The sequence below is a fragment of the Tachypleus tridentatus genome, chromosome 2, assembly GCF_004210375.1.
Source record: "Tachypleus tridentatus isolate NWPU-2018 chromosome 2, ASM421037v1, whole genome shotgun sequence".
Lineage (NCBI taxonomy): Eukaryota > Metazoa > Arthropoda > Merostomata > Xiphosura > Limulidae > Tachypleus > Tachypleus tridentatus.
The window spans coordinates 21,117,409-21,131,968 of NC_134826.1; the positions used below are offsets into that span (position 1 = coordinate 21,117,409).

Below are 14,560 nucleotides of genomic sequence, written 5' to 3' on the forward strand. Positions count from 1 at the left end.
ACATTTATAAGTTCTAGTCGTGCTTCGTTAAGAATGATGTTCTTATATGAGCAGAGGAAGCTGGACGGTTGAAGAGGGTTTACAATTGATAGGAGGCGATAGTATAATTAGTTGAAATTCTATTTGGCAAAACGTCGTTTGCAAATTGCAAAAACACTTTACATTTTGTCTCTAGTTTAGCACTGTAAGACTACAGTAAAGGCAGTCAACTCCACTACCAACTTTTTTACCAACAAATAGTGGAATTGAGTCTTCATTATAACGCCCCCACAACTAAAAGGAGCGAACATTTTTTATACCACGGTGATTCGAACTTGTGACCCTCAGATTACAAGTCGAGCGCCCTAACCACCTGGCTTTGCCTAGCCGATATAAAAGCACCAATCGAATTCAGTTACTTCATAGAGAAACAGATAAGTACATTACCGTACAAATAAAGTCTCCCCTCTGTTCGACCGAGACTGTTTGTAGCGACACATTTATATTTTCCAAAGTCGAAAGGTTCAAGGTTTCTGATTCTGAGCACACTCTGAATTTTATATTCCTTTATTGCCACGTCTATTTCGTATTTCATTCCAGAACTAATTTTCGTGTCATCGTTTCTGTCCCACGCAATCTCCGGAAATGGAAGAGCCTCTATATGACAGCTCAGAAGAGCCGTGGCTCCGAGATGGGCACCAATTTTACCGTTTGTAATCTTCACCTCGGGTTGAACTGGATGAGAAAAAGAGACAAAAATGTAAAAACATATATATTCGTATTCTAACACTTGTTTTGTTTTTATATCTTTACCTGCAATTTTTCTTTCGAAAATATGCTTGAAAAAAAAACCCAAAAAAACCTTAGAACTAAAGAGGGATCAGAGAACCATAACAAAAGTGGATCCGGTCCATCTGTAGTCACTACTAATAAGATAAGCATATATATATATGTATACAAGTAATACTGGAGCGCTTAAACAAACAACCGTCAGCACAGAAAAACTGATCGTGTAGGGTCACGTGATTAACGTCCTACAATGTGAATCCGAGTGTTCAAGGTTCGTGTTTCGTTGCGGAAAAACAAACAAACTTGCTTCTCATTTCGAGGCTGTGGGTGCGTTATAGGATTGACAGTCAAATCCCACTATTCGAACAGACTGGAGTAATACAAGAACTAATAGTGAATGTTGTTCACCGACTACTGACTTCCCTCTAATTTGATATTATTATTACGTTTGCCCCCCGCTGGTACAGCGGTAAGTCTACGGATTTACAACGCTAAAATCAGGGGTTCGATTCCCCTCTGTGGGCTTAGCAGATAGCCTGATGTGGTTTTGCTATAAGAAAAACACACACACCCTCTAATTTGTTAGTTAATAATTACGGACAATATTACTTTGAAAGTAAAATTAAAAAAAAAAAAAGTCTAAAACATTTTACAAAATATTGTAAAGAAAACCCCTGAGAAAGAAGAAATATACATTAAACCAATACTGGGACCTACATTTTTCTTTTAGCTGTTTTGGTCTCGTTGTGTGAATGATATAAAAATAAGTAATTATGAAGTAATTTCAAGGTGGTGGCCTTACGTTTGTATACATATACATATCGTGTAACAGCTGCTAAGTCAACTTTAATGAAACTATAGTTTCCTACACACACACATATTGTACTGAAGTGATTCTCATAACTTCAATAATTATTTCAAGGGTGTTTTAAAGTTCTAGGCCCTCTAGATATATATTCCAAGTGCTTAGCGTAAATTACAGTTGTACTGATTAAACCTATGCGCGCACCTAAGTCTTTCATAAAGAAGACCCAGGATCGAACCCTGGCCCGGTCACTTTTAACGCAAGTATATTATCAGGACTTCCCTAAACATGGTAGTGGATTACCAACCCAAACTTGGAAAATAAAACTTGTTTGCATTCATTTATAGGTAAAATAATTAATTAATACTTTAACTATAGCAACGAGTAACTTTTATCAGTAAAACTGGTAAAGGAAACGTTAATCGTGCTGAATCAAATAATGTGCTGTTTAATCTGTCTATTTGCTATAAAAGTTCCACATAACGAGTTTTCTGCGCTTTGCCAGCGCAGTATCGTAAACCTGATATTTACGGTCGTATTCTTATTGACTTACCTCGCCGCCTTTCAGCTGTACCACTGGGCGTGAGGGGCGAATACTGCTATTTATGTCTCAAAAATTGTTCAATGAGATCGTGTTTTCTTGAACTTTCACGTGCAAATCTTTCAAAGCACGAGCTCATTAGAAACTGTTTTACTTACTTTCGTATTTAACCATAATTCAAACTATTTATTATGTGGGAAAGGCTTACTTCTTAATCATATATTTATGATACAAAATGAACACGCCCCCCCCCGCTAGTACAGCGGTATGTCTCCGGATTTACAATGCTAAAATCAGGGTTCGATTCCCCTCGGTGGGCTCAGCAGATAGCCCGATGTGGCTTTGGTTTAATAAAACACACACAAAATGAACGATCCTGGCGCAGAGGCTAGTGGCTCCAATGGCACAGAACAAGATATCACATTTCACACCTCAGGGGTCAGGGACGTTCTGAAGATACTCAAGAGAAGACCAAGAACAGGCAGTGTATGCTGTTAATAGTTAATATCCCTCTTGTCTATCAGTTAAATATTAGTAACGGTTAGCACAAACAGATCTAAAGTAGCTTTGTGGAAATTTAGAAAAATAAACAAAGTAAAAAAAAAATCATTATCAGACAGACGAAGAGGCTAAAAACTAGGTAGAGAGCAGCTAGTCAACAGTGTTCACTGTTAACTCTCGTCTCATAATAGTGAGCTGTGTTTGTTTTGAATTTCGCACAAAGCTACACGAGGGCTATCTGCGCTAGACGTCCCTAATTTAGCAGTGTAAGGCTAGAGGGAAGGCAGCTAGTCATCACCACCCACCGCCAACTTTTGGGCTACTCTTTTAACAACGAATAGTGGAATTGACCGTCATATTATAACGCCCCCATGGCTGAAAGGGCAAGTATGTTTGGTGTGACGTGGATTCGAACTAGTGACTCTCCGGTTACAAGTCGAGTGCCTTAACCACCTGACCATGCCGGGCCAATTATAATAGCCAGTTGGGCTCATAATTGCGCAGCTGTTATTTTTAATTATTATCTGCACCATTTTCACAATGGGAAAAGCAGATGGAACAGTAGGATGAAATTTAATATATATATAAAGCATATATAAATTAGGCTTCAAGCTGCATTTTTCTGGCGGTTAAAAGCAATTACCAGGTGTCGTAATAAAGTTTTAAACAAATCATTTTGCTGTTCAAACGACATATTTTTATTATACTTGCGGTGCAATCACGTTCATGAAATTTCTTTGTAATTAAACTTCATATGACAAAAAAGAAAAACGTTTACCAGAAAACGAGTGAAAGGATCTGGTCTTTTCGACTGTATTATCGAATTCTAAGGAACTACTGACAATGAAGTCGGTCATTAATTCAAGACGTGATTTCATTGATGGGCGTCAAAGCTATTCACGACTAAAGTTGAAAAGGAAAGTGTGTTTCTTTTCGGTAGATTGTAAAGGAGCAATCACATTGTATGCGTGGACTTTTAACAGATTTAAGGTCAGCAGAGAAAACTGAGTGACCACGTGGTGTTTTTTTTCTGAATTAATTATTAAACTGGTTTATTTTGAATCACACACAATACATTTATTTATGTTCTGTTGTTATTTGACCTTCTATAGGTGCTATTTCCATTGCTAATATAACACCAGAGATGTGCGTACGATACCCATAAAACGTGAAGCTCTTTTCCTCATAAAAATAAAAGCAAGCAGTTGTTGTTTTAGTTAAGCACAGAGTTACAAAATGTGTGGGCTCGGTATGGCCAAGCGTGTTAAGGCATTCGACTCGATATCCGAGGATCGCGGGTTCGAATCCCGATCGCACCAAACATGCTCGCCCTCCCAGCCGTGGGGCGTTTTAATGTTACGGTCAATTCCACTGTTCGTTGGTAAATGAGTAGCTCAAGAGTTGGCGGTGGGTGGTGATGACTAGCTGCCTTCCCCTAGTCTTACACTGCTAAATTAGGGACGGCTAGCGCAGACAGCCCTCGAGTAGCTTTGCGCGGAATTCAAAAACAAACAAACAATCAAAATGGGCTATCTGTATTCTACCCACCACGGGCATCGAAACCCGTTTTTTAGCATTATAAGACTGCAGACATATTGGTGTGCTACTGGGAGGCAAAGCTAACAGAAATTAACTTGAGAAAAAAATACATTCAGCGTGTGAATGTAACGGAGGCAACACACTGTTCTTGCTTCAAAACAGCAACAACACACTCGCGAAACTCGAGAGGATGACATTGTTGCCTCGCTCCAAAGACACTCGCGAAACTCAGGAAGATCAAGTCACTGTTTCGTTTTAAAAACGCCAAGAAAATTCTCGCGATTATCTGAAGACGCAAGATACTATCTCCCTCCAAAACACTCGAAAGATACTCGCAAAACTGAGGAAGATAAAGTCAATTTCGTTCTGAAACACCGAGAAAATACTCGCGAAACTTGAGAAGCTATCTCAAGACACTGTCTCGCTCCTAAACGCTCAGTACACACTCACTGAACTCAAGAGACTCAAAACAGACATACTGGTGTGCTACTGGGAGGCAAAGCGAACAGAAGCTTGAGAAGCTATCTCAAGACACTGTCTCGCTCCTAAACGCTCAATACACATTCACTGAACTCAAGAGATTCAAAACACTACCTCGCTCCAAAGCACGGAGAACAAACACACCGTAAATGACAGAACCAAAGATATAAAAATCTAAATAAAAAGTACAATATAATTTTGTATGAAACAGATTAATCCAAAAAAACAACAGTATTAACGCAATGTAAGAAACTTACAGTATATTTGTAGGAGCATTCGTTGACTGACTGAAGGAGGCACACCGTTCATCGCTATACACAGATACGCTCCTATATGGCTCCTACTGACTCGGATAAGATTCAGCCTCTCGATAACCTGGTTAGGAGCTGAATAAGAAATTATTATTATTCCCAAACCAACGTATAACACTTTTACATACAGAGTTTCCCAAAAATAAATATACCATAAAGAAAGTTGACTAATTAATGTCTTTATCGCTTGAGATAAGAACATAATTCAAAACGAAATTTCTTCTGAAGACTCGTTGATTTTATTAAAGTGAATTATATTATTTTTTGTTACCTAGGTTCTTTATCATTATTTGATTGCAGGTTTCAGAACAGACTCTCTTTGTGAGAACCGCTGAAGAGTTCGCCCCTTTGGATTTCAGATTTTGGGTCTTTTGAAAACAGAATTCTACCACAGGAAACCAAGAACTCTTGAGGAATGGACATTTCGTATTAATTTTATCTGTTCCTACAGATGTGATGGAAAACTTATTCTCCGAACGGAAATGGAGAATTAAATTGATTATAGTTACTAGTGGGAAACACGTAGAAGTTTAACAATCCAAGTAAGTACAACTTACAAGCCTTCAAAAAATATTTTGTTTTTAATTTTGTTTTTTGTCTCAAACAATATAAATTTTATTCATTTTTCTTCATGGTATATTCTTATTTTTGGAACACCTTGTACTCAAAATTTAAGCAGTACATCAGTATTGTGATGCTTTAGTTATTAGAGTTGGTCACTCATACTTTGATATGATATATATGCATATATTATCTAATTTTAATTGTTATATATATGTATATATTATCGAGATGGTGAATTATCGGTAAAGCACGATTATTTATACATTAAAGACCAAGACTGAAGAACAGATTTTATTTTAAAATTATATTCGTACCACGGATCACAGTAAGCCGAGCACCAATATTTTAGTTCTATACGATCTCCTTTAAATAAAATAAAAAAAACAATTCTAATTTGTTTGACCATATAAATTATTTCAGTCTAGCCATAATATTTATATACGTGTCTTTTAACACTTTTACTGCTCAGTTCTTGTCTTTGATATACTCGGTTTTATGCCTCTTAAGAATATAAACAGAACCAAGGACTGCAAGAACAAAGATGTAAAAACTGGCTCGTATCCAGAATTTTTTTTTCACTGGGAAAGGGGAAGGCATTATAATTATAGGGCAGAAAAAATTCTGTCACTTTAAAACACATTATACTAAATTGAAATTTAAGTGATCTAAATTGGATTCTGTGTAAATGGTGTTTGTTTTGTACTAACGTAACAAAAGTAACATAAATAGTAAATGAATACAAATCTATGCGTACAAAGGTATTGAAAAACAACACCGAATGGTCCATGCAGCATTCTATTCTTAATAATATAACACTATACTTAATAATACAATATCAATATATTACATTCACTGAATTATCAAACCATTACTCTTGGATACATAATTGGAAAGTAAAAGAAAAAAAAGGCTTGGCATGGCCGGGTGGTTAGGGCGCTCGACTCGTAATTTGAGGGTCGTGGGTTTGAATCCCAGTCACATCAAACATGCTCGCCCTTCCAGCCGTGTAGGCATTCTGATGTTTTAATCAATCCCATTATTCATTTGTGAAGGAGTAGCATATGATTTAGCAATGGATGGTGATAACTAGCTGCCTTCCCTCTTGTCTTTCACTGCTAAATTAGGGACGGCTGACACGTAATTCCAAAAACAAATAAAAAATTTAGAGAAAAGTATATAAGGAACGTAACATTACAGATCCATCATAGTGATGTCTTCGAATTATCTTATTTATTATTATGTTAATTATTATTGCTATTACTTACATTATTATTTATGAATGTATCTTATTACAGATTTCAGAATATACTGTGTTTTTGAGCAAAATTATAACAGCAGGCCTGCTCTGGAATTTTAAAGTTTTTCTTGTGAAGACTTTAATTCAAACTAGCTTACGATTAGCCAATATTTTAGTAAGCTAAGAATTTTTACATGCGGGTGCCCGACCTACACGTCAACACTTTAGGAAAAGTACGTTCGGAGAGAGGGATTCGAACCCATGACCCCCAGAGCATGTTGAATGTTAGTGTTACAAGCCCTAAATATTAGCTTTAAGCCTCAACGGGAATTTCTTTGTTTTGTTTGTTTCTAGAAAAACACAAAGCTACCCAGTGGGCTATCTGTGCTGTGCCCTCTTTTCAGCGTTATAAACTTATGAGGTCAGAAAAACCTCATCAACATAGCATTGTAAATAAGATTATAATTTTCGTTTAAATTAACTTTTCTGCAAGTGATAACAGTTTTAAATATGTTTTCTGCACGTCAGAAAAATCAGCATCGATGGTATTTGTTTGTTTTGAATTTCACACAAACCTACTGAAGGGTTATCTGTGCTAGCCGTCCCTAATTTAGCAGTGTAAGACTAGAGGGAAGGCAGCTAGTCATCATTACCAACTCTTGGGCTACTCTTTTACTAACGAATAGTGGGGTTGATCATAACATTATAACGCCCCCACGACTGAAAGAGAGAGAATGTTTGGTGCGACGGGGATTCGAACCCACGACCCTCAGATTACGACGTCGATAAGGATTTAATTAATGTTGATATAGCTTACGTTAATGATGGGTTAAAAATAAAAAGTTTTTAACTTATTTGATTGTTTAGTTGGAGTTGGCAAATCTCTGTCCCTTTCTATCATGTTTATAATATGAATCTTTGGAGAGGAGTGATTGTGTAATAACCTTCTCTCGTGGTTATAAAAATGAACCTTCAGAGAGGTATGAATGTGACAAAGCAGAAGGTTAAATAAAAAAGTGTTTCGTGGGTTTACTTTCGTGTAAACAACATATTAAGCAACGATTTTTCTACATTGTTGAAAGTATGTTATTTACCCGATAATAATAACAATATGGCAATGGTTTCCAAATACTCGTTTGTACCGAGTATTTTAACATTTGGTAATATTATGAACAATATTTATGTATATGTATTTTAAAATTGTTGTTTCCACAATTAGACTTATGACGTATGCCATGTTCAGGGATATGTTTATCGTTTGAAGGTCATTACTTTCCTTGAATTATGACTGTTTTTTATGCCTTACATGATTTCTAAGATCCATAAGTTAACATAGATTAGTAAAAACGTTTTAATGCTCAAATTATAGTCTCCATCTTGGATTCCAGCTTCTATATAAATTATTTTATGATTAATATAAACGCTTCCCTGTCACACTGAAACATTCTCTTAAACAAAATGGCGTCTACTCTGCCTCCAGTATCCATTTACTTCTTTGACTGATTAATTTAAGTATTCCATGCCCTCAGTGTCACATTCTGTTTTTAATTTTTAAAAAAGACTGAATTCGTGGTTTAGCAACATCTACTCTACTTTCGTTATATAATTGTTTTTACTGTGAAATCCTAAATATAAAAGTTGTAGATAACCAGATGAATCAAGTTTCAAAGAAAAATAGAATCGAAATTGTAATATTAATTCATTAGTTCTAAAAGGTTTCTGTAATTTAGCTTAACACGAATTTTTTTAGACTATCTACATTATAATTTGGTACATCTAAAGACACTTACCACTTCCCAATTGTACATCCATCTAAAGACACTTACCACTTCCCAATTGTACATCCATCTAAAGACACTTACCACTTCCCAATCGTACATCCATCTAAAGACACTTACTACTTCCCAATTGTACATCCATCTAAAGACACTTACCACTTCCCAATCGTACATCCATCTAAAGACACTTACCACTTCCCAATCGTACATCCATCTAAAGACACTTACCACTTCCCAATTGTCTTTCTATACTCAGTGGCACTATTGGTTGGCTGTCCTCCCGTCGCCAGGTGATGTTAGGAGTAGGATAGCCTTTAGCCACACATGTCAGTGTCACGTTTGACCCTTCTTTCGTAATCATGTCTGAACTCGTGTTTTCTCTTTGAATTTCGGGCGGAACTAGAAATGAGTATTGTAAGTTTCAAACTATAATAACCATGACACCATCATATTTCCTTCAGAAATAAGGACATGATAATAGTTTAAACTTATCCATAATGTCGAATAATAATTATGTGATTTTTATCATATTTGAAATATATTTGCTACAAATATTTTAAGAACATTTAGCTTATCGTTGTCAACGGCGATGACATAGCTTTAATATCAAAATAATTCTAAAGTGATACCACTGGTAACACTTTGAAATTAGACTCGTGTTATTTCAAATCTGGGGTACAGTACTCTAAAGACGATTCTGTATATGTGTATATTTGTTAGCATCCATCACTCAGAGTTGGCTAGCTCGATTGTCTTTACTTTTTGTATTGTAATGGAAAACTGACCAGTGGCGAACAAGGAAAACTTTGATAGGATTTTTCCTGAAAAGATAAATAAAAAAATATCTTACAATAAAGCACAATTTTACGTCTTGGAAAGACTTTTGGTTTTGAGTGAAAAGACACAAGTGCTTAATAAATTAAATTAAATGAGTCAGTTATTACCTTCTGTAAAGCCAGGTACATAATTAGTAGTTAATGAAGTAATTAGGGTTTTGATAACAAAAGACAAAAAGGAAAAGGAACATTATATAGCTTTGCTTTTGTTTCAATAACAGGTATCCTCAACTACAATACATAATTCACAATTTGCATAGATTCAGAAATTTTAAAAAAATCATATTAACAAATGTACTAATTTCGTAATACCTCCTTTGACTAACCAAAGAATATTCTCCAAAACGTGTCATACAAGAACGGATTATCTGTTTGTTGTTAAGAACAAAGCTATAAGAATCAGGATTAGCACTGATCCTTCGGGTTGCGAGAGTGAATTTAAAAAAAGAAAAAGAGTCCGACATTTTACAGACTTTTAAATTTAACTTTCCGCCACTCGAACTACTTTTATTGATTATTTTTCGGTTTTTTTTTTGGGGATCATTATTGCTTCTAGAACAAAGCTAATGAAAAACCCTTTCTGGTTTGTTAATCACTCCTTCATTATTGTTAACTAAAGGCATTGTTAAGCTCGATTCAAATTCTAACCAATTGTATTTTAGGATCACTGTCTATTGTATTTTAGGATCACTGTCTGTTGTATTTTGGGATCACTGTCTATTGTATTTTAGGATCACTGTCTATTGCATTGAATATTATTTCTAAATGGTCTTCCATGGTGAGAGATTTTATAGACCATACTAACTAAAGTCTTCGAAGAGGGATATCTCAGCTGTCATATAAGTCTTAACAATTTGCTTTTACATTGTATTCACTAACACGCAGATTCAACAACTCGCAAAACAATCAGAATACAAACAAATCACAACGAATGTAATACTCCTTCGGCAGCATTCTATGTACCATTTATCGTCACCTCAAAAAAAAAAATCAAATTCTGAAATCTTTATCGTTTATTGAGTTATTATTGTTTCCTTACACACTACATCCAAATATCCGACTTGACTCATCATTGGAGCTGTATTCACTTGACACATGTAGCCCCCTCTATCGGAATCTTTCACGTCATTTATTTGCAGAACAAAATTCCTGTTGTCAACATGATTTAGACTGATCCTGTAGTTTCTGGTAATCACGTGATCGTGGATAGAGAGTATGGCCTTAGACTCCACTTTTATCCAGGCCGCCTGTTGAGAAAAGAAATTACATTAATAGGACCGAAATCCAGCAATATAGAAATAAATGATTAGTATGTATTACAGTGTATTACGTGAGTAACCATTCCCACTGAGCCAGCAATAGACAAGAAAAGAACCAGTGCGAATTTCATAGATGACTGTACCAGACGAAGTTGAAGGTGACATCTATTATTTTATTTCGGTTTACGGTGGTTTCATCCAGTGTCTTCGTTCCTAAACTTAAATCACTCTACGACAAGCTTAAGAAAACCGTGATTTATTGGGTGGATTTCAAAGCTTTTACACAAATCGATCCAATTACTGGATGGAAGCAATCAACCGAGATAATCAATATACTTAACGACAGAGATAGAAATGGCTAAATCTAGTAATGCCTCATTTAACATGTGTCACAAACAATTCATTAGCTTTAATATAGACTATAGTGAACAAATGTTTTTTATATATTTTTGACAAAGTACAATTGCGCCTCTATTATTTTTTCAGTCTTTTAAGATATCCACGTAAAACAAAATAAATATTTATTGATCGTAAATCATGTGAAAACTTAGGAAACTATTAAAGGTGAAACTTATTCTGAATTTATTCATGAAGTTATAGACTAGAAGAAAGACACTAGTCGGCGATATCCATCGCCATCTCTTGGGCTTTTTTAATCTAATCAAATATTAGAATTTGACGACATTCTTATAACGCTTCAGTGTAGATCAAAACAAGCAGGTACCCATGCAATGAGAAAGGTCTCTACGATTAATTACACTAATTTATCAGCTATATAGGGGCTGAATGTGGTCATGTGGTTGTCGTGTCGAGCTGTAGTACGTAAGGTCCATGGTTCGAGACGTAATGGCGCTAAACATCTTCCGCACTTTCAGCTCAAAGTGCCTCTTAAAAGTAACACTCGATTTTGCTATTCGGTTCAAAAAGCCGAATAAAGCGCTTGTGGCGGCGATTGCCTGCTTACTGTTTGCCCTCCTCGAGTCAGTAGCTGAAAATTAAAAACGGACATAACTGACTTAGTCCTTTAGCCCACGAGCGAATGAGCTGTCATTTATGTTGAAAGTTCCAATCTCGAATCTTGCTTCACAGGTACTATACACAGGTTTCAAGCAGAGGGAAGTGAGAGGTTTTTAAACTTCTTCCGTAATTTTTTCTTAACCTTAATTAAATAGCATGAACTAGTCAAAAACAGTGTAATCCGGACAACATAAAGTAGTCAAAACTAAAGTAGTAAACGGAGCAGCATGTGTAACCGGACAGCAGTGGCTCAGCGGCATGTCTGCGGACTTACAACGCTAAAAACCGGGTTTCGATACCCGTGGTGGGCAGAGCACAGATAGCCCATTGTGTAGCTTTGTGCTTAATTCAAAACAACAGCCAGACAGCATAAAGTAGTCAAAACTGTGTAATCCGGACAGCATAAAGTAGTCAAAACTGTGTAATCCGGACATCGTAAAGTAGTCAAAACTATGTAATCTGAATAGCATAAAGTAGTCAAAACTGTGTAATCTGAATAGCATCAAGTAGTCAAAACTATGTAATCTATCAAGTAGTCAAAACTATGTAATCTGAATAGCATAAAGTAATCAAAACTATGTAATCTGAATAGCATAAAGTAATCAAAACTGTGTAATTTAAATAGCATAACGTAGTCAAAACTGTGTATTTCGGACAGCATAAATTAGTCAAAACTGTGTAATCTGAATAGCATAAAGTAGCCAAAAAATGAGTAATCTCATTAGTATAAAGTAGTCAAAACTGTGTAATCTGAAGCAAACCATAACTTTTCATAAAAATGTGTTTGCTGTAATATTAACCGATAGTAAAAAGACTATAGATGCTAGGAACTGGTACTGTTGTCAATCATGTCATTCGTGGACAACAATTCGAAACTCGAAATATATCGGACGAACGAATGGGAAATATCCTCTCTGTCTGCATAAAACTTCCAAAAATTAAGAAATGTTGTCCAGAAAGTTAAATGTGCTTATTTGGCAACTGTTCAATACTGGAGTGTGTTGGAATAATATTATGACTTTTTATTATGACTCTTTAGGACAATATCACGTTCACCGTAATCTACAAATACAAGGGATGTGACAACAGAGAAAATTATTGAGTAAAAAATTCTAAAAATGTGACAACAAAGAAATTGTAGAGAACAAAAATCTAAAGATGTAACAACAAAGAAAATGTAGAGTAAAAAGTTCTAAAGATGTGACGACAAAGAAATTGTAGAGTATAAACATCTAAAAATGTGTCGACAGAGAAAATGAAGAACACAAAAATCTAAAAATGTGACAACAGAGAAATTATAGAATATAAACATCTAAAGGTGTGTCGACAGAGAAAATGTAGAACACAAAAATATAAAAATGTGACAACAGAGAAATTATAGAGTATAAACATCTAAAGGTGTGTCGACAGAGAAAATGTAGAACACAAAAATCTAAAGATGTGACAACAGAGAAATTATAGAGTACAAAAATCTAAAGATGTGACAACAAAGAAAATGTAGAACACAAAAATCTAAAGATGTGACAACAGAGAAATTATAGAGTACAAAAATCTAAAGGTGTGTCGACAGAGAAAATGTAGAACACAAAAATCTAAAGGTGTGTCGACAGAGAAAATGTAGAACACAAAAATCTAAAGATGTGACAACAGAGAAATTATAGAGTACAAAAATCTAAAGATGTGACAACAAAGAAAATGTAGAACACAAAAATCTAAAGATGTGACAACAGAGAAATTATAGAGTATAAACATCTAAAGGTGTGTCGACAGAGAAATTATAGAGTACGACAATACGAAAAATATAAAGATGTGGCAATATAAAAAATGTAAAGATGTAGAACGGAAAATACATGGATTATGAGTATGAAAATGCAGGGCGTTACAATGTGTAGGTTGTGACAGTACAGAAAATATAGTTGAGTGGGATAATAGGAAAAATGTACGGGAATAATATAGACTTTACCTTTGAAAAAAACAGTTGTTTGTTCCAGAATTACTGTCCAAAGCTACGGAAAGAGATATCCGCGCATAACCGTATTTAATTTTGAAGTTAGAGACCTGGTGGACAGCAGCTACGCGAGAACGACAACTCTTACCGAATAATCGTACTTGGTTGTCACTCTTATAGCACAACCGCAGCAACGGGCCACAAACCATGAATTTTCATATCTACAGTCCAATCACGCAAACCATTAGGCCTCGTACACTGCTCAGTTCTGATAAACCAATTCAACAATGGATTTAATTTCTTGAAATGTTTACATGTTATACGGTAATATTTGTACTTTGAATCCGAAAATTATATTAATTTTTTCTGCATCACGAACAGATGTTTTTACAAAACGTCATATTAGGCAACTTTTACATAAGTTGATCATTTTCATTGATATCAAGTCATATTTTGATATGCTTAAAATGTTGACAACCACTAGCTATAGATTTCTCTAGACTATTCGCGACGCAAGAGTCTTAGCGGTCTTACTAAAACCCAGGCCCGGCATGGCCAAGCGCGTAAGGCGTGCGACTCGTAATCCGAGGGTCGCGGGTTCGAGCCCGCGTCGCGCTAAACATGCTCGCCCTCCCAGCCGTGGGGGCGTATAATGTGACGGTCAATTCCACTATTCGTTGGTAAAAGAGTAGCCCAATAGTTGGCGGTGGGTGGTGATGACTAGCTGCCTTCCCTCTAGTCTTACACTGCTAAATCAGGGACGGCTAGCACAGATAGCCCTCGAGTAGCTTTGTGCGAAATTCCAAAACAAACCAAAACTTACTAAAACCCAGACATAACAAACCTAATAATCAATGTTAATTGTAGTAAAGGAAATAATAATTAGATACAAGTAAGATATTTTTCGTCCCTATTAAAAATCTTTTGACGTGATAGAAAATTAATATATTTTCGAAACCCGCGTAGCTAAATTATG

At 35.6% G+C, this 14,560-nt stretch overlaps 1 protein-coding gene across 2 annotated transcripts in view; it reads right to left on the reverse strand.

Moving 5' to 3' along the window:
- The window catches only part of LOC143239185 (lachesin-like), a 148,182-nt gene that overhangs the window by 39,179 nt on the left and 94,443 nt on the right, over positions 1-14,560 (reverse strand). For both annotated transcript variants that reach the window (XM_076480056.1, XM_076480064.1), the window contains exons 3-6: positions 10,400-10,607; positions 8,753-8,923; positions 4,892-5,020; positions 427-714 (exon numbers count right to left, since the gene is read on the reverse strand). In XM_076480056.1, the coding sequence (XP_076336171.1) occupies positions 427-714; positions 4,892-5,020; positions 8,753-8,923; positions 10,400-10,607 (796 nt within the window). The remainder of the gene's footprint in view (positions 1-426; positions 715-4,891; positions 5,021-8,752; positions 8,924-10,399; positions 10,608-14,560) is intronic.